The 23,124-nt window shown below is 37.6% G+C and overlaps 2 protein-coding genes across 2 annotated transcripts in view; one reads left to right on the forward strand and one right to left on the reverse strand.

Moving 5' to 3' along the window:
• On the reverse strand, window positions 1-1,505 carry LOC144636072 (uncharacterized). Its single transcript, XM_078495215.1, has 3 exons — window positions 1,335-1,505; window positions 707-1,228; window positions 1-610 (listed from the first exon to the last, which is right to left on the reverse strand). The coding sequence occupies exons 1-2, from the start codon at window positions 1,503-1,505 to the stop codon at window positions 728-730; spliced, it is 672 nt and encodes a 223-aa protein (XP_078351341.1). The 3' UTR covers window positions 1-610; window positions 707-727.
• Window positions 1,506-2,118: 613 nt separating this feature from the next.
• The window catches only part of LOC144637144 (uncharacterized), a 123,597-nt gene continuing 102,591 nt past the window's right edge, over window positions 2,119-23,124 (forward strand). Inside the window, exons 1-19 of the mRNA XM_078496287.1 lie at window positions 2,119-2,353; window positions 5,548-5,677; window positions 6,968-7,039; window positions 8,332-8,403; window positions 10,379-10,450; window positions 11,173-11,244; window positions 12,521-12,592; window positions 13,728-13,799; window positions 14,165-14,236; window positions 14,700-14,771; window positions 15,516-15,587; window positions 16,103-16,174; window positions 16,318-16,386; window positions 16,653-16,724; window positions 17,584-17,655; window positions 18,361-18,444; window positions 19,484-19,561; window positions 21,118-21,192; window positions 21,319-21,393. Coding sequence (XP_078352413.1) covers window positions 2,209-2,353; window positions 5,548-5,677; window positions 6,968-7,039; window positions 8,332-8,403; window positions 10,379-10,450; window positions 11,173-11,244; window positions 12,521-12,592; window positions 13,728-13,799; window positions 14,165-14,236; window positions 14,700-14,771; window positions 15,516-15,587; window positions 16,103-16,174; window positions 16,318-16,386; window positions 16,653-16,724; window positions 17,584-17,655; window positions 18,361-18,444; window positions 19,484-19,561; window positions 21,118-21,192; window positions 21,319-21,393 — 1,520 coding nt within the window. The 5' untranslated portion in view covers window positions 2,119-2,208. The remainder of the gene's footprint in view (window positions 2,354-5,547; window positions 5,678-6,967; window positions 7,040-8,331; window positions 8,404-10,378; window positions 10,451-11,172; window positions 11,245-12,520; window positions 12,593-13,727; window positions 13,800-14,164; window positions 14,237-14,699; window positions 14,772-15,515; window positions 15,588-16,102; window positions 16,175-16,317; window positions 16,387-16,652; window positions 16,725-17,583; window positions 17,656-18,360; window positions 18,445-19,483; window positions 19,562-21,117; window positions 21,193-21,318; window positions 21,394-23,124) is intronic.

Below are 23,124 nucleotides of genomic sequence, written 5' to 3' on the forward strand. Positions count from 1 at the left end.
CAATTTACCTTTATTTGACCTCAATTTTAAACTGTGTTTTAAAGGAGGTGTTTTTTACAAACAAAGTGTGTATTAGTTTAGTCTTTCTGTAAGCACTTTGAACTTAAGAACTGTCTAAAGCATTTATTTAAGTAATTGCTTTCATGAAATTTTACAGTAAGGTTTTTTCTAATTTGTAGCAAAATAAAGTTACAGGCCACGAAAGATGTAAGTTTAAGTTGAAATACAGTGAAAATACTGACTGCAGATACAGGGGGTGGATCATACAGCGGTCAAATGCTACGCGCGTGCGCAATCCGTGTGCAATTCCTGCCAAAATTCTCCATACAAAGTCTTAAATGTTCCGAAATCTTTCGCTTTAAAGCCAAAAGTTAACACCGTCCCTGCAAAGTTAAGGTTTTTACGCAGCTTATAGATGGGAAATTTGATAATTGATCTCCACTAAGTTTCCCAGCTTAAAATTTTCTTTCATAGTACTATTTCTATAACAATTTCTTGCAAATGTTTGCACACTTTCAAGTCAAATTCTTAGAAAAGTTTGAGGCGGCGAAGACCAGATGCGAGGTCATTTTTGAATTTGACCGCTGTAAAGGGGTGGATACAGTAAAATCTCGTGAGTAAGAACCTATTATTGTTCAAGGTTAGCCTAAACAGGGTCTTACATAAAGGGTTGTTAACACAAATTTAAGCAAATTTACTGTATCACTTGTCAAGTCCTGAAATTAAATTAATCTGTATCCTGAAGGGCAACTTTGGTAAAATTAAAAGAAATATTTTCCTGGAATGCCCTCTGCATTTGAACAAAACCCCCCTCACCCCCCAGAGAAAATTTTTTTGGTGACCATGACAGGAAAGTTTTGACTCTCATGGGATAGAATACTTTGATTCCCTGCCCATGAGAGTCAACCCAAGTATCCCAGCCTGGTGGGAAATACTTTGGTGAAAAGTCCCCCTTCTTTAAAAACAACCAACCGCCCCTTAAAACCCCCTTACCCTTAAACAAAAAACGAAAAACATCCCCCCGAAAAACCATCCTAACTGGCAGCCTTGACTTGGCTTTAAGGTGCCTTTCCACGGCAATTCGCAGCGACGTTACATTCTCATCCACCACTTCATCCACCGGCTTCGGACTTAGGAATAGCTGAACACACGGCTTCGTTATCGACTCCTCTGGCTCCCACAAAGCTTGATATGCAGAGTAGCCCCTCCACTTAACCAAATATTCAATCTAGTCAAATAAAAGGTTTAAGAACGTGAGGATTGCCTTTATTTTCCCGCGAGGGCTTGCTATAATTTTGAAAAATCGATCAACACGTGCAAACAAAAAAACTTACCGCTCCATTCACAGTACGCTTGTCAACGAGTCGCTCCACCTCCCAGTAAGGCCCTTTTCCTCTCCTTCTTCGTTTACACTGGTTTTCGGCCGTCAAAATATCGCCGTCGACCGAGGAAATTGAATTCAGCGTACGAAAGAAGCCACTCGATGGCCTTTCGCGTGACGCCATCTTGAATTTCAAGAGCTTCCCAAGCGCGGCGGCTTTAAACGATGGACCAATCATACGCAAGCCTGAACAATGGTCTTGATTGACAGGCCGTCACGAGCATAGGGCTTATCAAAACTAAGCACCGCCCCCTTTGGTTCGGAATTTCTGGCTATGTTATTTGCTTTTACGTACAACTCGTTTATAACTTGGAGTTCTGCCTGTACGTGAACGGGTCAAGATCACCATTAAACACCCTGTTCCTTGATGATGTTTTGGTCCACTTGATATAAAAGATCCCGGAAGGAAGCAGGGCACCTCCCGCTCAGCCATAGAGCTAAATCCCCGCAAAAGCCCCTGCTACACTGTCCAGATAGTACCGAAAAATATTAACCAATTACCTAGTATTAACCAAGAACCTAGTATACGACATCGCTCACCACGGGTCTCCCATAGCTCAGTGGTTAGAGCGTCCAACCGGTATTCTGGAAGGTCATGGGTTCGACTCCCGTTGGGGGAACTCGGAAAATCTTTTCCCGAGTATTTGACTTGAGAACGCTTCTTCATTTATTTTCACTTTATCCAAGTCACCATTTCACGTAACAATTTAAGTTTGTTGTTGATAATAGTTCCACCCAAAGTACAGTTTCCAGGTCCAGTTCTGCGAGTGCTACCCGTGTACAAATTATGGTGTTCAGCTACTGGCACCCCTCCTATATACATAGCAATGATAAGAGACTCGAAACTACTGGAAAATAGGACACAATGGGGCATGGTGATACCAATGCCGATATTTAAGGAAGCTAACTACACCTGTGTGGCCACCAGCAAGTACGGGACTGACAAGAAAGAGGTCTCAGTCCTTTTAGCAGGTATGTACACGAACATTGTTTTAATTTAATCTTCGAGTTTTGTATTCCGCATTTTGTATTCCAGCAATTACGGAACTGACAAGAAAGAGGTCTCAGTCCTTTTAGCAGGTATGAACACGAACATTGTTTTAATTTAATCTTCGAATTCTGTATTCCGCATTTAATTGCCTTTCACTATTAACTTCGTAGGTAAAAGGCGGGTTGCCATCTACTCCAATCATGAAGTCTTCTCACATTTTTGATAAGGAATCTTGCTCTGGGAAACTAAACGTTTAGGAGCTGTTCATTCTATCCTAGGAAACATTTTTATCTACAACAGCTACACTGGTTACCAGTGAACCATTCTCTGCGTCGTATAGACTTGCACCAAGTCGCCCTCTATTGGCGAGCGAAGCGCGCCTGAATAGCGTCGCGCAGCGAGTCGCGAAGCGACTAAACCGCGCGTCGAAGGACTTTGAGAAAGTCTATGCGTCGTATGGATACTGTTTTAGCGTTTAAATTCTTTAAGGGTTGCGTTTTCCCGTACTTTTCTGGCATGAACGTGTTAGAAATCCCCTTCAATAGAACTGTCATTGGTCAGCGGTATTTTCATTCAAAGCAGCTAATGTAGAACAATCTGCCAGATCATTGACAATGCCTAGACCATTTTATACATAATTTAAAAACTTTCTCAAGGAACATTTTATATGATGAACTTTACACTTTAGCACTTAGTTTTTTAGCATTGAAGCATTAGCAATTTTATCATTGTAATGCCCACTTGGGAGGTATTAATAAGTTATTGATTATTAATGTGATAACATTCTCCAATAATCCACATGTTGCCGTAGAAACTGCCTTTTGACGCAAAGTTAGAAATTTCGTCTGAATTCTCCGTTCAAACGATACCTACCTTTGCAGTATTTGTTCATTTCCATCCCTTTGTTGTTTCGTTTTAAACTGTTTGCTCAGTTGACGAGGAAACAGTGAAAATCTCTAATGGAAGAAATTATGGGGTAGTTATCAACACATTGACACCTAAACTGTTGGAGAAAGCTATATGATGCTTCCTTGATGTCTTACAATAGCTTAAACCAAAAGAGGGATCAGCCCGTTCCCAGGGCCCATAATTTGTTTTCAGAGAGTTACAGACTCGGAATTTAATCCACAAAAGAAGAAGTAGAAGTCTCCTTGGGTTTCTTTGAGTATTTTGATAAGCTTAAGATTTACAATCTAGTCTTAAGTTGTCAAGATTTAGTTGGCGATGTCATATGTCTTTTTAATGATTCTTTCTGTGGCAAAATACCTCATCTTACTTTTTGGGGTTTTTGTGCTAAGTAAAAGTAGAAATAGTCCCTTTTGTAGGTAGTCTTCTCTTTTTTATTAGCTTGAGACTAGCCTGTTCCAGGCTCTCGGTAATTGGGGCAGAGCGAAAAACACGGGCGAGCGAGGAAATCAAAAGCCCTCTGGGCTTAGTGTCTCGTGACTCTTTTCGGAGTTTAATTTATTTGAAAATAGACCGCTTTTCACGTCTATTTATTGCTTGTAAAGATATCGAAAATTAAAAAGCGTGCATCTAACATAAAGAAACATTTAGACTCCTCACCCCTAAAATTTGAACTAAAACTAAAGCTACTTTTGTCGCTCGATAAAAGTTGTGACATTCACAACACGATATACGAAACTCTTGATTCACTTGTCAATTCAGAAACCTTTGTCGTGAATGCTTGCGCTGAACTTCACGATTTCACAGTTAAAGATAAAAACAAAGGTTTATTCCAACTACAAAAGGTTCTCACGAGAAAGGCTCAAAATCCAACTAAAAAATATATATAAGATTACATGCTTAAAAACAAAGTTTTGAAATCGATGCCTTAATGGTATCCATTCCGATCACTATCACGGTAATTAAGCGTCCATCTTGATTCATACTAATTGATCGTTGCTATTTTTGTCAGGCGGATAATGTTTGTACTTATAATTGTCACGCGACTTGTTTTCGACACCTTATCAAAAGCGATTTTTCCAAGCAGCCGAAAGTAGGCTTGACTTAAATTCAAAGTACACTCCAGCATGTAGCCGTTGAACAGTTATAGGACTCCGATAACAGCAGAAAAAGAATACAGACAGATACGATACTTAGCTGTGGGAAAACGCTGTATTGCACTTTGATTCATTAAGCATTTATCTGTCACAGATAGTTCTTAAATATCTAAAAAAAAGGTCAACAAAGTCACAGATTCTCCTTTGTTGTTTTGTGTTTGTGACTGATAAGAACGTTTTCAGCCTCACGTTTCAATAAACTCACGCACACTACCAAGCAAAGTTTCATGGTTGACCTTTCGCGTGTGTCTTCGTGACTGGGGAAATTTTGAACTGTTTTCCAAAACGGTTTAGGGTAATACTCAAATTGAAGACACACAAGGAAAATGATGTCCACGGGATCTACCAGTTGTTTTGAACTAGTTTAATCAGCACAAATTCTAACTTGCCCAAGCTAGCTAGTCAACTAAAGTAAAGGCACACATGTGGTTCGACTACCACGGTCTATTACATCTTTGAAATCGGATCTAATCAAAAATTGAAACGGCAAAAAAAAGGTTTTCCTGACATATTGTTGGTCGACATACCTACAGTTCTGTATGGCGCAATCCTGTTTAAGACATGCTTTTCCCCTATTGCTGTACCAAAATCGTAAAACACATTGTTCTCAAGAACGGTAGCTATTATCTGATTGATTAATATGACTAGAATGGTGGGAATCTCGTGTGATCGCTTTTATCACTAAGAAAAACAAACAAAAAGCTTAAAAATAAACAAAACTGTCAGTGCAAACAGCATCTGTTTTGTTTAAATCTGATGATCGCATTTTTCGAAAAAAATTTTGACATGGCGGGAAAAGTATTGACATGGCGGGAAAAATATTGACATAGCGGGAAAATTCCGCGGCCTCAGAAAGCAAACACGCATGGAATGCACCTTCTCCCCTGTAGGATATTCTCGTGTCGTCATGACAACGTCATGACGTCACGAGACAAAAACGAGGGAGAGCCGGACGAAGGCGAGCCTTCGACCCCTTGCCCTCGTTTTTCGCTCTTTCCCAACTACTGAGACCCTCGAACAGGCTAGCTTGAGACTTACATTCTTAGCACGTTTTTGTAGCTATGATATACATACCTGAGATACTTATTCTAGTTTTTTTTGTTTATGTTTAGATTGTGACCTTCAGTGTCATTATGGAGAGCTCGGAGGGTTCGATATGAAGTTGGAAAATATCCTGTATTGCCGGAATCTGACATCACCTGGAGACATCGCCAAATGCGCATCAAAGTTTACCTCATCTTTGTAAGAATTTCTCGTGAAGCGTTTAACAAATAAAGTAAAACAAGCTAATTTGTTTTGAATAGAGTTTTGTGAAGTTCGTGGGAGTGAGATGGAGCAGTAAGTCCACCCACTCTATTTCAAAAGTATTCAAGAAGCTACGGTAAAGTTACTAAAAATGGCAATGGTTTACAATAGCATTAAAACCCGTAGATTTAATTATAAATCAATCATGCATTTGGAGGTCTTTGGCGTTTTGTCAGAACATTGCCAGAATTGAAAATCTTATATCTATCAGGAAGCAAGCGACCATGGAAATTTCCAATGCAACTTAAAGGTGAATATATCGGATTTCCGGATGCGATTGGGCATGCTCGTTTCGGCAAGCTTGCGCAGTAAGGAGCGACGACTTTTTTAGGTAACAAAGGTAACCTCCCCTCGGTTTCCATCTCTGTCAAAGACTTGCAAAAAATGACGTTAATGACAGCATTCTGATATGAAACCTTGAGCAGTTAAATCCACATTATATAACTTTTAGGTTAAGTTATTGATTATAAAAGAAATATACTGTATCAGAATTTGAGCTAATTGAATAAATTAATATACTTGTATAATATTGCTTGTTTTTCTTTTACAGTGAAGTGTCATATAATTATCGCATTTTAATTTAAAGGGCTAATATTTTCATTAAGCTTGAACTGTAAACAATGTAAATGTAGTGAAGAAATTATTCAACATGACACGAGCGTGGGACACAACGAGTCTCTCGTAGCTCAGTTGGTTAGAGCGCCCAACCGGTATCTGGGAGGCCATGGGTTCGATTCCCGTCGGGGACTCAGATTTTTTCTTTGTCCCACGCTCGTGTCATGTTGAATAATTTCTTCACTATTTATCACCGAGCTTGAAATTTACCATCTTTATTATTTACTAATGTAAATGTAATTTATTGGCCCACGTTATACAGAAGAGCTCAGGAGCTCGTTAAGACGTGTAGTGCAACCAAGATCGAATTGGAATTCGGAGTGTTGGTGTCTGTGGAGGGAGGAAAACCGGAGAACCCGGCAAAAAACCCTCGGAGCAAGGATGAGAACCAACAACAAACTCAACCCACATATGACACCGGGCCGGAATCGAACCCGGGTTACATTGGTGGGAGGCGAGCGCTCTCTCCACTGCGCCACCCCTGCACTTCCTATTATCAGTAAATTTGAATGGCTTAAAAAAGACAGCTTATTAGCGCTATTCTAGTCTTACAGATTTTATAATGACGATCCTATCGTACCGAGTGGGTAATCTTTTTTCTATTCATTGCAGGAAAGTGATTTCAAGCAACTTGTCACATATTCCTGTCGGAGTGTTTTCTAAACTCACAGGGCTGCAAGAGTTGTAAGTCTGATTTTCTTCACTTTTTACCAAGTGAATGAACAGTTCATGGGCGAGTTCTGGGCGAGGAAAAGACGGTAAATTTTTTAAGACGTTTGGCTGCAATAAAATTTTATAACTGATGGCGTTGTATCACGGCTCGCTTCTTAAATGTGAAGATAAGTTACATTATTATTCATTCAAAATATTTCTTTGTTTCTGATTGGCTTTCAATCCCCGGCTAATTCCAACTAACCGGCTAGCACCGACCAAATTTGGAAGACGCTTCTATTATTGGACGAATGACGTAATGATTATTGGACGATTGACGTCAATCGTCCAATAATAGAAAAATTATTGAACGATTGACGTCACGCAACAACGGCTTTGTACAGAGCTCAACCGAAGGCGAAAATGGTCGCTAAATTTCAACATTGCGATGAAAAAATGGCCAAAATATTAGATCATAAAGATAGCAAAAACATCAAAAAAGCTTCAAAGGGAAGTCACTTGATATTTAAAACTTATCTTCAGTAGAGAAACATCAAAAAACCAGCGACACCGGAGGAATTGGCCACGGTTAGCGAAAATTCTACGCCAAAGTTAGTAGCCATTTTAATTCATTTTGTGTTTTTAGAGCTCTTGGAGATATTTTGAATGAATAGTAAAACAATTATTGAATTCGGCTTTCGTATGATATGAAGAATTATGCAGATCTCGGAGGGTGTTATCCGCGGAAGCCGAAGGCTGAGGCGGATAACACCCTCCTCGATCTGCATAATTCTTCATATCATACTTAGCCTCATCCAATAATTGCTTAATCAGTCAACTGATAAAGATACAGCTTCTTTAAGGTGGATAAAGTTCTCGACCGCCTAAAAAGTATGTTGATAATTTCATAAGCGATAAAATGATATTTCTTGGATTCCCAAGGAGAAAGCTTTCAAAAATAATTTGAAACCAAGCTACGGATTTCAAATGGATTTTGTAGCAAGGATGATATTAATTTCCGAAAAAATGTGACAAACCATTCTAGAATTTCCTTTTTTTGCAGGAAAATAATAATTATAATAATTATTATATAACAGTGCCTGTTAGTCCCAAATACACTCAATTGAGCAGTTGAACTTTTGCGCCTACACAATGCAAATCTAAATGCCTTTTTCACTTATTAACAACGAAACCTGATACAATTAAGGCGCATTTGGTCATATTTACATGTTAATTTGCGCCATAAAAATCTTAAATATTATTATATGATTATTATAATTATCTAATAGGTATTTTTTAATTGCCATTTTACCGTTTTGTTACAGAGATTTGTCATCAAACGCTGTTACATTTCTACCTGACAGAGTGTTCGCTGCTCAGATATATTTGAGACGACTGTAAGTAAAACAAAACACACTTGTACAGTAAACCATGCGAGGTTTATACACATAAAAAACGAAATATTATGCAATGATGTGTTTTTTTGTCACAATGTGTTCTATGGGTAGTGTAGTCGGTTGGAACATCGGTCGGTATTCGACCGATACAAAGGTTTAAAAGGTCTCCAGAACAAGCCTCCCTTAGCATATTTCATAAATGAAATGGTTGTGAGCCAAGCCAAAAGAGTAAACAAAGATGGCAAAAAGTTCATGATTGTGCACAATGTTTTGTTTTGCTTACACACACAGTTCAAACATGCATGGGTTTAAATATTAAATATTAAGCTATTAAATATTTAACTTTGATAGTTGTCATGTTTCTTATTACATTATGCATTTTCACAGAGTTTTGTCATCTAACGGTATTACAGTTCTACCCAGCAGAGTATTTGCCGATCTGACAAATTTAAGAGAATTGTAAGTGAAAAGAAACGCACTGCACTAGAAACCGTGCTCCCCCCCCCCCCAAAAAAAAAAGAAAGAAAAAACGCGCTGGATATTACAAGGCTGTTGCATTCCTACCTACATAATGATAGTAATAACGGATAATATTTAAACAGGAAAAACCCATCAGCGTATGATACACTGTTGTCAGTGGGGTCCTGTAAAAGAAAATAACAACTAAAATGACTAAAAAGACGCTAAAAATACAAGAAGCTACAGATATTTCAAAAAACCATAAAAGTTCTTAAAATTAGATAGATTTCTTGAATAAATGTCGCAAGTTAAGGACCTAAATTTCACTGGTAGGTCAGACCGGCAAAAGTTTTGTGCATGGTCAAGACTAAGACATGCGAACTAAACAAAGAACTTTGTCAAGCTATTCACTCTGCCCTTAGCAACCATTTGATAGCTAATGCGCACACTCGGTTGCCGGGCACCGCTATGCCGTACTTTTGAGTCGTTTTACAAAGAAAGTTTCTTCCCCTCCCCTGCGTAAAACATATTGAGGTTAAAAGCCCACCTCCCCCCCCCCCCCACACACACACAAGCCCTAATTTAGCGCTTTCCACTTCAATCAGCTTTTCTAAACTGAATCACTAACGTCCAAACGGAACATCGCGGTTTTTTTTATACTGCTTATAACGTTTCTCCCAGTTTATAAATAGGCCTTTCCAGATTGTGCTCGGCACTTTTTTAGCGCAATTTGGCTTTGGGAGCACTATTTTGATCAGAGAGCACTTTTTTGGCCAAAGAGCATCTTCTGACAACTTTTTTGGTAAACAAGCCAATTTCTAGCTTATTTGAAACAAATTACTGGATTTTTTGTTTTATATAGCAATTTCAAGTTCCCTTGACTACAAATAATATCTCAACTAGGCTAAAACTGGTGATTTCGACATTTGATTGGGTATCCATTCCTGTGGGCTGTGGTACGTCGGTAACTACAAATATTGGGTAGCCTGTGGGCTGTGGAACTAGTTAATAACGTTTAAGGCATCTATACGTTTTACAATAATTTATTCAACAAGTGGGACGTGTGCGGCGGCCATCAGGGCCCCGTACCTACGTCATCAACCCCTCATAATTTATGCAAACTCATTAAAAATGCAGAAAAATCAAGTGACAGCCTCGATTTCATGTTTTTGCTTATTTATTTATTCTATTTTATTCGTTATTTGTGCAATTATTGACTTGTATTCAATGGAAACTTGCCTTTTAGTTGCAAATCTAAATTGGAAAGCATTTTTTTTTTCAAATAATTAAAAATATTCGGTAGCACTTTTTTAATTTTTGGAGCAACTTTTGAGCACTATTTTGGTTTTGGAGCACTTTTTAAGCATCTTTTGGGCATTTTTGGGAGCACTTTTTTTTGTTTTTTGGGAGCACAATCTGGAAAGGCCTATTTATAAAGGCCCACCTTAAACCACCCCTCGTAGATAAACATAAGCTAAGGCTTGGCTAATAAGATATTTGTTTTTTTTTTTCACAGAGATTTGTCATCGAACGGTATTACATCCCTACCTGACAGAGTGTTTAGCAATCTGACAAGTCTTGGGAATCTGTGAGTGAAACTGAAAGTGCACAGCTCTGAAAACCTTGCAATTGCGTGGGTTTAAAGTGATGTACACGAATATTCATGCAAGCAAAAGACGGCACTTTCGGCAGTTTTACCAGTATAATATGTCCACGCAATATGTAACAACGCTGTTAAATTTCTGAGAGTGTTTTGCGAACAGAAATATTTTAAACTGCTGCAAGTGAAATACAGCCGACATATTGCACTTTAACAGTTTCAGGTGTTTATACTAGTGAAAAACAAAACACAATGTGAAATTCAATATCTGCCAATAAGAAGAACATGTTTTTGAGCACACACAATTTGAAAAAAAGGGCGTTAAATAAATATACGTTTATAGCGTTGAGGAGACCACCTTACAAAACAAAAATGTTAATCTTTAAGGTGTTCCAAAATTAACCGTTCATAAAGAAAAATAATGGTTACGAACCGTAGCAACCTTCAAAACAACAAGTAAAGATGGCAATGTTATATGGGGAGGCTCAGAATCGTGCGCAATTAACCTGCGATCAGACGTTCTTTTTTCTGCCGTGAAAAAAGAACGCCTGATCGCAGGTTAGTGCACAATGTGTTTTTTTTTTTTTGCGCTTGCAGACTACCAACGCATATTTGATAAATCTGCGAGAGACGAAATATAACGCAATAATGACAGCTTAGGCGTTGTTAGTAATTATTACGTTATTAACGTCATTGAATATTTCTTACAGGGATTTATCATCGAACGGTATTACATTTCTACCCGACAGAGTGTTTGCCAGTCTGAACAAAATGGGAATTCTGTAAGCGTAATGTCTTATCACATTTAACTTGTATGGGATTATAGTCATTTAAAGGGACAGAAATACTACAAACATAGACCGCCGGTGCTTTCTATGGCTTAACCAGCACAATAAACCCACGCCTGGGTTTACGTTATCATATTTCTACCTGACAGGGATAAAAGAAAAAGAAAACGTTAAAACGTGTCAAGGGTTTCTGGAATTTAAGACAGCTTTTGTGGTTTTAATTAAAACATTACTGGTTTCATCGTTAAGCTGCTACTAACAGGCTTAAATGAGACCTTTTGGGCTAGCTTATAAGGAATGGCTAAGGGAACATTAATTATTTATGCCAGGGGGTGGGCTGGCAAGAATTGAGGGGGGGGGGGGTGTCATGAAAAATCCAGGATGTTCTGCGGAAGTGTCATCTTCAAATGCTGCAGACAAAAAAGGGGGCTATCTGTTTTCTTATTAACACTTCACTTCAATTATGATCGTGCGTATTACAGTATTAATGTCAATACAGAAAACAGTCTTGATTTCGTACAATGCTGTTGCAATGTTGTGTCCAGATCATGTTTGGCGGAATATAACTGGCACCAGGGGAGTTTCCTCCGTATTGTTTCCACTCTCTGAGGACACAGAACTACTGTAGTGCACAAGAATGATGGCCTTCTCAATGCCACTTTCTCCCTCACTAGCGTTTCGTCACTAGTTTGTTTTGGGATTCTTGCCTCTTGCGCAGCAATTTTGTTACAAATAAACACTGGTTGTTAGTAGGCTACTTCCTGTTTGGGGAGGAGGGGGGCGTGTCACCTTTCTTATCTTATGCTAAGGGTCATAATGTTTTTCTTTTGTTTAAATGGGGGTCAACACGTTTTGGTTTTGTCTATAATGAATCTTGCCAGCCCACCCCCTGGCATAAATATATAATGAATGGTCCCTAATTTAATTTTTTTTTTGTTTAGCTAAATATACAATATTGTGTACCTCTGCAGACGTTAAAGAAGCTGAAAATTTTGAAAGTGATGAGAAATTAAATTGCAAAACCTTCGGAATTCATTTTCCACCTTCACTGGTAGTTCAAAACATGCAGTTGTTTGGCCGCAAGAAAGTGAAACCTTCGAGAGAAAACAACAATTCTTCATTCACACAGGCATCAACAATTCTTGTTTAAATTTTGACAAAATAATTTAAAAAAAAAAATCAAAAACGCCGTAGAGTGGCATTGGTCGAGCGCTTATTACTATAAACCAATTAATTAAATTTATTTTTCTTTGCATTTTGGTATTCACAGACTCTTGGAATCAAACCACATACGAGTCCTATCTGACAGTGTGTTTGCCAATCAGACTTCTTTAAGATGGCTGTAAGTGAAACAGAGAGCTACAAACACAACCGTGTATGTGGAGGGATTTTTAATCATGAAAAACGAAACATGATGTAATAATTCAAATATCCAATAGTTGAATGTTTTACCTATAATATGCCCTTTAATTGAAGCAATATATCCAGGCTATTAAAAGCTCCTATAAAGCGAGTAAAAAAAGAAAGAAAGCCCGAACTACTACGTACATGTATTTTGGCGCAAGGACTGAAGCACTTATACAGCTCCATCTTCCATCTGGAAACACTTTCATCCATTTTTTGTCTACCTATTGGCATTTACATGCAATACGTATTAAAATCTGTTGAAAGAGGTGCAAATCGGCAATCCTTTTAATAGCACTACAATTTACCACAACGATAAACAATGATTTACATGTGTTTAAGTAACGATAATTGTAAATAGACATTTCAAAACTTATTACTATTGTTGAATTGCGTCTTCTTGTTATATCTTCATTAAAAATTACATTTTTGATAATAGTGATCTCAAAAGACATTAAAAAAATATCATCAAAATTTTACCGTTCAACTCGTAAAGACTGCTCTCTCTCCTCCGCAAAAATTCAAAGGGGTTTCGGTGCGGAGAGAATCCGCTGAGTGAGATGAGTGCGGCGCGAGAAAACGGAGAGAGCGCTGTTCCGTCCCATTGATTACTCGTCTTTTTTGCCTGCACTTACCTTGCTCTACGGATTTCAACAACGAACGCCGCATAGAAGCTCTGCGGAGGAGAGAGTAAAGACTGTTCCTCATATATTTTTAAGCTTGTAACTTGTGAGTACAACCTCAAGTTAGTGACGATATCAGGGCTTTACTTTACTTAATCCTGTGGCAACTACAGCAATCTAAATTCTAGCTTTGTTAAAATTGTACTGGGACATTCTGATTTAATTACGTAGGCTAAAAGTGATAGAAAAGGCACCTTGTTACAAACGTCGCAAGAGTTTATACTGTGGAACCCCGGTATAACGATATACCAAGGCAGCATTAAAACTATATCGTTATATCGAGGATCGTTATATCGGGATTCCACTGCACTCATGAAAAACGGATGTCATTATCAAATTCAAGGGTTTTTCTGTTTCACCTATTGCATTACGTATTTTGTATTTTTACAGATATTTGTCATCGAACGGTATTACATTTCTACCTGATGGAGTGTTTTCCAATCTGAGAAAACTATGGAGACTGTGAGTGAAACGAAGCTCAATGCACTGGAAACTTTGCAACTGCGTACCTGGGTATGCAACGACAAATTTAACAAAGCTTGCACCAGGGGCGGATCCATGATTCTTCTTAGGAGGAGGTGCATAACACAGAGTGCATAATACAGTGCATAATTGCAGAATACCAGATTTATTAGAAAGCCGCAGGTAATCTCCACTGCACCCTCCCCCTAGATCCGCCCCTGAGCACATTGGCACTGCAATTCTTGGAGGGGATATACGTGTATTATACAGGGTACCTGGGTAATGAAATTACCTGTCAAAAACGTTCTGTATTACCATGCAATTTTATTAACTTTATTTTTTTCATTATTTTTTTTTTTTTACAGAAAGCTGTCTTCAAACGCAATTACAATTCTACCTGACGAAGTGTTTGCCAATTTGACAGATTTAAACTACCTGTAAGTAAAACGTAAGCAGCCTTGAACTTCAAACTTTGAAAAGGTTTTTACTCAAGTAAACAAAACAAAAAAAGTTAGATTTGTTATAATGCTATATATTCCGGCTTTCTATCAACAACATCCTAAAACTGATTAAATGGAAACCTGTGTGTTTGGAATGGGTGGTTAATTAGACACACTATTAGACATCGGACGTTTGGCAAAGACATAGTTGTTAAAGTGTTGTGGCTTTAGATTTAAACCTGGTGGAAATACTGATGAAATATTTGTAATTTAATTTTTTTAAATTTCTACCTACAGGGGCCAATCTGACAGATTTGAAATGGCTTTAAGGGAAACAAAGCATGTCTGTCCTGAAAATCTTGTCAGTTGGGGTTTATACTTCCTAAAAGCGAAGCGTAATGTAATAATTTAATCGAAGGTATTATCTTTTCACCTACTGTACCATGTATTTCTTTTCCAGAAATTTGTCTTCAAACGCTATTGCATTTCTATCTGATAGAGTTTTTGCCCATCTGACAAAATTGCGAGACCTGTAAGTAAAACAAAGCATTCTTGCTAATAAGCCATGCAGGATTTTCAGGTGCAAAAGTGTAATAATTCAAGCGGCAGGTGAGTTTGCAAACCAACACCCAAGGTCGAAATTCGGACGTTTCTATCCAGCTTTTAATTGATATTGGTTATCTTCAAATTACGATATTGCTTATTTTCACTACGCCGGATACGTTTTTAGTGTATCTAGGGAAGATTCGTCTCATTTCGTACACACGGACAAAATATCCATGATTGTTACTTACTAACATCAGTTGGTGTCAAACATGTCCATTCTTAGTTTAAAAAAAATGTAAATCCTCAATACAAAATGTTTCCGCTTTATCATCGGAACAAATTGCAGTGATTTCAACCCAAGAGCACTTTGTGAACGTGAACTGGAGTTAACGCTCAATAAAATGCAATAATTTGTATTTGAAAATATAAAAACTTAACCAAGTTATTTTTTTTTGTTTTTGATTTTGTACAAAAATGTAGAACTAAAGTTTAAAATACCCTGTTCTTGATTACATTTCCGACACATTTGTTTTTGAAATTGGAGTGGGAAGTGCAAGCGTTGTAATAAACACCGAAATCGGTAGATTCGAGATTTTTACATCCAGTTTATGTTCACTTTTCTTAGAAATACCCTTTTCTTAGTTATTGCATTTAATGAGATTTTTTCCTACTATAGACAAGGCATCCAGGGAACTTTATGTTTATAATTATGTTTCTCTTCTCCCAATAGAGATTTATCATCAAACGATATAAAGTTTGTAACTAACAGGGTGTTTGCGAATCTAGGATTTTTGTTTTTGCTGTAAGTGAAACAAAGCATGCTTGAATTGAAAACTTTTTAGGGGTTAACACTCATAAAAGACAGAGCATAATGCAATAATTCAATCACAGCTATTCACGCCGACCGGTTAGCTCAGTTGGTAGAGCGCCAGCCTACCGTGTGGGAGGTCTCGGGTTCGAGTCCTAGACCGGACCAACACTCAGGGTCTTAAAATAACTGAGGAGAACATGCTGCCTTTGCAATGACACCTGCAAATGGTTAGATATTGTAGTCTTCTCGGATAAGGACGATAAACCGTAGGCCACGTCTCCTGCATCTTCAGTGTTATGGTCAGCAGGGGATGTAAAAGAACCCACACACTTATCGCAAAGAGTGGGGCATGGAGTTCCCGGTGTTGTGGTCTGGTCTTTGCCCATTGTGCTGTGTACTGTTGAAATGCTCGGAGATATTAGCTGTACAAGCTACTCTGAAATACGAAAGGTAAAAAGGAAGAACAAAACTCTTTTCACTAATTACGCTGGGTTTTTTTTTCACAGAGATTTGTCTTCAAACGCTCTTACATTTCTTCCTGATAGAGTCTTCGTCAATCTTACGTCTTTGGTTCAACTGTAAGTTAACGAAGCATACGAGCTCTCCACACATTGTAGGTGCGGCTAAGGTGTTTCTGAGTTGCTGGGAGCAATGTCAATTTCACTTCTTTTTGTCGTCCGTCAATTCCTGTTTGACACTATTTTAATTTGTATTTTAACAGAATTTTGGCATCAAACGCTATCAAAATTCTACCTGAAAGAGTGTTCGCCAATCTGAAATTACTGCAACTGTAAGTAAAACAGAATAAAACTTGCATTCTTACAAGGGACTATAATCATAATTTCTATTTGGTAATAATAGTGCGTGTGTTGCTGTTGTTAGTCACTTGTTGTTGTCATAAAAATAAGTTTTTATTTGTCTCCTTACTGCATCGTGTCTTTTTTCAGAAAAGATACATTGCATTGTTTTTAATGAAAAACACAAAACACATTGTAGTGATTCGATAGGAAAAGTTGTAAGATATTATAACCTAGATTACTGGGTTTGTTCTCGCAGAGACTTGTCTGCAAACGCGATAACATTTCTTCCTGACAGAGTGTTTGAAGATGTTATTATTTATGCATATCTGTGAGTGAAATAGTCGCACTGCATTGCAGCTGCAATCTTTGCACGGATTTACACAAAATGATTCAGTTAGTATCATTTCGCTTATTACATTTATCCTTCCTCAAACTCTGTTACATTTAAAAAAACACAAAGCGTTCTTTTATCTCGTTATCGACTGAAATGAATTAGTCCAGTCTTTTGTTTGAACGACAAAAAGCATCGCCCCGCAGAATAACAACCACGAGCTGTCTTTTCGCCGTAAAATACCGGTTAATGGCAATGATTACAGCTAGTACTCCCTTAAGCCTTTTTCTGCTGGCTGAGAAAAAAATCAGATTTGTGTCCTTTGGAGAGATTTCTCTATTAGTTAACTGTTCACTTAAGGGCAATAGTAGAAGTTAAACCGGGCTCTATTGGAAATTCTAGCCTGTGCACAACCGCCTGGGCAGCTATGCACAGGCTATGAGAAATCCACAAATCTGATTGGTTCTCCCAATTTTCTTTATTCGCCGATACACGATCGCGCGTGTTTCTTTTAAAATAAAAGGTTAATTTTACATTGTTGGTTTTGGACTACAATCGTTTAGAGTTTTTACTAAATTAGTTAGTCTACTCGCCCTTGTCGTCTACGAGTGATAATAAACTCGGCTGCGCCTCGTTAAACATTCTCTCCTAGAAAACTCGGGCTCGTAGTATCATTGTTAATTAGATCTTTAGTTCTGAAATATTGATAATGACCCTTAACAAGTCTTCAATATCACTTGTAAACAAACACTACTACTATCACTTCTACTGCTACTGCTTCTGCTACTTCTACTGCTACTGCTACTGCTACTACTTCTACCTCGCTGACAATTTACTTTTCCTGATAAATTGCTAGGTCTTTGCAAAATAACATGATAACCTCTATACCCAACGAGACCTTTCAAGGGAGCATCGATCCTATTTATCTGTACGTATTTTCAATGATGTGTCTTCAAGTTTTGTTTTTTTTCCTGATGTCATGTTTTATGCCTGTTGTGTAAGATGCTCTGTGATGTCTTGTAAGCCAAGACGAAGTACGGCTTCCTATCTGATTTTCCTGAAACAAGTAAATGTCAAACTCAATATAAATTACAAAGAACTAAAGACCGCTTCCGCCAAGTTGTAATTGTATTGAGGTATTGCACTATTCTCATCAAGCCGTATTTACTTAAGGAGGCTCATAACAGTTTTCGGCACTTTTCATCTCTCATACTTTAATGGGTCAGTGCTACAAGCATTTTTCAGTTATTGCTACAAAAATGACATCACACAAATGCCCAATCTTTGATAAACAAATTTTGGTTGTTTTATGACGTCACTGGTAACCACGGCAACGGTATAGACTGTTAAAAACACCCTTAATTTTAGCTTTTAGTGCTAATAACTCAAAGCGAGTTCTGTAACCCCCAATTTTTATTATTGAATAATGATCAGCATGTTAACTTACAACTTTTTGCAAAGTTAAAAAAATTCTCTTGAGCGGTTTTAGACCACCTGAAATTTTCGAAAATTTAAGGAGCCTCTGAAACTGCTCCGGAAAATTTTTTTACTTTGTATGCTTGTAGCACTGACTAATCAAAGTATGAGAACTGGAAAACGCTGAGAACTGTTCTGAGCTTTCTTAAATTCCTAGATTTTTAAGTGGCAACCAATTGGAGAACATTCCACATCGAGCCTTCTTCAATGTTAATCCAAGGCAGGAGGAGGAACATGTAATGTGAGTTTCAACCAGCAGTACTTCGTTGGGATTTATGGGACAACTGAATCACTTTAAAACTATTGAGAGCCCTGGTCAAAATGGAATGTATTCATATAACTATATGAAAACTCTAAAACACCTTACTCTGAACAGATTTTACAAGGAAGCACTAAAACTCAACCGCAAAGGCTTTATTACTGACAACTCCAAACCTTAACTTCTTTGTCAAAATTTACCTGTTTTTAATAATGACTTCACTACATCTACACCGTATCTACTACAGCCTTATCCCAGTCGACTCCACGAAATTCTTTCGACCTACAGTGCGCCGAACCAAACAAACATCGTAATCAGTGCCGGTCATCCTGCCATCTACATAAACCGTCTCTCGGCGCCATTCCTTCTACCTAAGAACAATACCTCACTCCTTTCTTAATGATAACCTAACATTAGATTCTTGAAAATTGTAAAAAAGCCAAAATTTTTACCGTTAACCGTAAAAGCCACCACCCCATTGAAAATTGAATTATTTTTTTAATTAATCATAACCCTTTCTAGTCTGTTTTTTAGCTAACGTCCGCTGACGTTATGAGGGGGAGATTGTAATGGTAAATGTGATGGTAAATGAATAAGTACATAACTTAGCTGAACTGTACGTAGAGATTGCTTTATGGGAAGTGTGTATGAGTTTTCATCACGGATCAAGTAGTATCAGTAAACGAACTGTGTGCGCACCGAACAACTGAGTTTTTGACCCACCGCAACAAGGGAATAAAAACCATTCAATGCATTAACCTTGGAGTATTTTTTAAGGTACTAAAAATAATAGTAATTTTGAAAAGCAAAATCGGTCGAAATTTTATCTAATGCGCGTGTGCGGGGACCTATCCAGCTGCGATTAAATAAAAATAACTATAAAATATTTGGGGTATTACCGAAGGAATACGCGCCCTCTGATTGGTCAAATATTGCGGACTATCGTACCGGTAAAACACCTGGTAAACTCATTCTTGGCTTGTTGGTCCTCATAACATTATTTTTGCTGTTATCGTCCTAGAATGCTCTCAGATAATCCTATAACGACAATCGAACCAGGGGCTTTTAGATGGGGCAATTATAAATATGGAATGCATGTGTAAGTGATAAGCGTTATTTTATTGTTGTTATTGAGACCAAACCCGAAACGCTATAAACCAGACCATTACTAAAAAGACGCGAAAACTGTTCAATAGGCATCTTGCAAAATTGCGTGGAATATAGGCTGATACTAGCTGAAATGAGACCATACTCCGCAAGAGTGGACGAAATATTTTTTATTGCGTTTTTCAGTGAAATGCGAACTCTGAAATTCAATCCTCAACCAACGGTTTACGCTTTTCGCTGCCGTCAATCATCTTTGCGGACCTCTCGGGAAACAGACGCTCACTTCACCTGGGTCAAAAGGTCACGTCTCTCGATTGTGATTGGTAGATTTCGATCCATTTTGTTTGTTTCTGTTTTTCATGGTTCGCTAGCTGTCGCCATAATTATGATTGACGGCAGCGAAAAACGCAATCATTAGTTGGATTTTGAATTTCAGAGTTCGCATTTCACTGAAAACCGCAATAATTATTTAACCAATTTCGGTCAACAAATGTATTTTGAAGTGTTTAATATGGAAAATATACAGACTGGTCGGGGGAGGGAGGGGGTACTTAGGTCAGTTCTTGGGTATGTGCCGCTGACCTCTCTGAGTCCTATCCCATTATTGTCTATCATTTCGCGAATTATAGACCCCATCTTAGCCACTAATGTAAATTTTGCAAAACCTAACTTTTACACGTTCTGTTTTATGCATCTTACCTTATAGACCATTTAACTCGGTCATCCTAAAATGAATCGACACATTTGTTAAACAGAATGTAGAGCAGTTTACTCCTCTCCTACAAACAGTCTAGTATATTTGCTAACGTAAATATTTACAAACGTTCCGCTATAAATTTCCAAGATCCATGTTGTATTAACTTCGATGGACGACAAAAACGCAGAGTAGAAACCGTTGCACGGATATTTCAGGGGACACTATTCCTGGACTATTGAGCAACTTGTTAATAATATAATAATAATTTATACATTTATATAGCGCTAAAACTATAAATATTCTAAAGCGCTGTTTACTATATGTAAAAATAATATAAAAATATAAAAATTAGAATGAACCTACATACAAATCAAACTAGAAACAGTGTGATTGAAAAGTTAAAACGCTTAAACGCGAAATGCTTTCTTAAAATGCTTAATGTTGTTAAGTTGTGAATTCAAAAACGCAGATAATTAGATATTAAAAGACGGTAAAAATTTTATTTTTTTACGGGACTTCTTACCATTTTTCCAATATCAAAAATTCCTATATCGACTTGCCAGAACTTTATTACCCCCAAACTCCCGAAAACGTGTTACCCCATTTTAGTAACTGTATTGAAAATGCAACCCCATCCAGCGGCACATCCCCATTAGCCCATTATTAGCAATTCCCCCTCCCCTTCCTGGATCTTTTATTCAGTCGACGAAACGTAGGCGTGTTCTCTTCTAAACCATACAAGGTTTTGAAATTGTAAATTACACGATGGAGGCGACAAGTGTTCAGCCTTTTCGAGTTATCTTCAAACAGGTATTCCTAAATGCGGATCTTTTTCATTATTTTTTTGACAGATATTTGCTACGGACGAAGCTGAAAATATTGAGCCTAGAATCCTTCATTGGCCACAGTGTTCAGGATTTTCGAATGTGACGTATTCTTTCAATATATAATATAAAATACTTTAAAATATTTCACTGATAAATACACTTCCTTTTTTGCATTAAAAATAACAAAATTTATAAAAGTGAATTGGTACTCTTTTGCTCTTTCAGGGTGGTGGTAAACAGAACTGTTGCAAAAGTATCATATGTAACAGCCTCAGCGCAGAGAACCGTGACAATCTATCTGTCAGTATATTTTAACGACAAATTCATTTACCTTTTTTTACATGTAATTTGTTTGCCTTTCAACTTGAGACTGAGAAGACACGATGTTTTTCTTAGAAGCTACGTTTCCTGTAGCTTTCCAATCCATATTTTTGATGGGCTGTCGAAAGCTTTTAAAATAACTCCACATAATTATTTGTAAAGCATGGACTTTTTTAAAAAAAATTGATGAGCTGTTTTGAGTAATTTAAACGTTGAAAAAATTGGCGAAATTGGCGAAAAAAATTGGCGTGATGAATGCAAGAACGAGTTTACATTTATTAAGACGGGGCATCTCTTTACTAGCTATTGCTGCTGCTCATAGCTGAGCTGCATGTGACAGTGTCATTGATTGGAACTAGAAACCCATAAAGGTTGAAACGTGTAACTCCCTATCATTCCGTGTTGTACAAAGCGCTTGCACATTCGTTTCCATTAAGTACCGTATTTAGAAAATCACGAGAAAAAACTAAGCCAATTATAATTGCAATATTTGGATTAAATTCACAGCGCGCTAGCTCGTGCTAAATGGCGTAATCTTGTTTTTGCACAAGCTTGGTTGAATAAAGTTAATTTGGTTAAATTCTTCTGTTTAATCTTCATTCAGTAGTCTGGAGAACTTCACTTGGATACACTTAATGAATTTCTTTAGTTCCTGTACGTATTTTACGGCTTTTAGGTCGGAATTCAAGTATTAAACTTACCACAAAACCCAAAAAGTTGTTGCATGTGTCGGTAAAGCAATCGCGTACAAATTCTTCGTGTTTCAAAATACGGTACTTGGCAAAACTGAACATTCGAACACTGTGAACGCGCGTCACCCGTCTCGACCAGTAGTAATACCCGACGGTTTTGGCAGTAGGTTCTAGTACGGTTTTGGCAGTAGGTTCTAGTACGGTTTAAGTAGTAGTCAAATTAGGATTTTTTGGTAAATCAAAGTCATTAAGCATGCAAGAGGCCGAACTACTTGTGACGTCATAAGTTTGTCACGCAAGGGTGTCACGTATGACATAAACAGTCACACAATTATATTTTAACATCTCTTTAATCTAAAAAAATCCTAGTTTTAAAAATTCGGACACAGGCAAGGTGTATGCAACGATGACGGAATGTGTCTTGTTAAACTGATATCTATGATCGTTACATGAATGTTATTTTAGACGCAATTAATTTCTCAGTATGAAATTAAGTAACTGGGACATTGATCATTGCTTTTATGACATGTGGTGGCTCCTAGAAGAGCCGTTTGTGATTTACTTTTGAGCTACTGCTCAAAAAGAGAATCTATTATAATTGCTTGTAGCGAAATGGTTTCATCTTGCTCTGCAATCTGTTTACGGAGCTTCAACTCCGTCGAGTGTCTGATGTGCTTATCGGGTATTCAAGCACGTGACGAATACACAATTCTCTCTCACACAGAATAATAGGGGATAGAGGGTACACCCTACATCACACGGTATCTTTGAGTGGAAAATTAAAAACCTATAAAAGACTGGAAAAGCGACGGGACAATTTTTAAAAGGATTTTCTCTACCTGCTTGGATGAAGAAGAAGGAAGAAAATTGAACAAGCGCAAACAAAGAATACGTGGCAGGTAGAAAAGTAATGAATGCTGACTGCAGTATACTTTTTGACTATATTTGGTCATGAAATGTTCTGATTGGTTGACGATTCTCATATAAGTAAGACCACAGAGTCTTTAAGTCACTCGCA

The sequence above is a fragment of the Oculina patagonica genome, chromosome 13 (genome assembly GCF_052425735.1).
Source record: "Oculina patagonica isolate OP01 chromosome 13, crgOcupat, whole genome shotgun sequence".
Classification (NCBI taxonomy): Eukaryota; Metazoa; Cnidaria; class Anthozoa; order Scleractinia; family Oculinidae; genus Oculina; species Oculina patagonica.

What these genes read in the sequence shown, in the direction of transcription:
- LOC144636072 (XM_078495215.1), bottom strand. Translation starts at nt 1,505, where the DNA reads ATGGCGTCACGCGAAAGGCCATCGAGTGGCTTCTTTCGTACGCTGAAT. An exon ending in AGCGTACTGTGAATGGAGCG is followed by an intron (nt 1,229 to 1,334) that starts GTAAGTTTTTTT and finishes TTATTTGACTAG; the next exon opens with ATTGAATATTTGGTTAAGTG.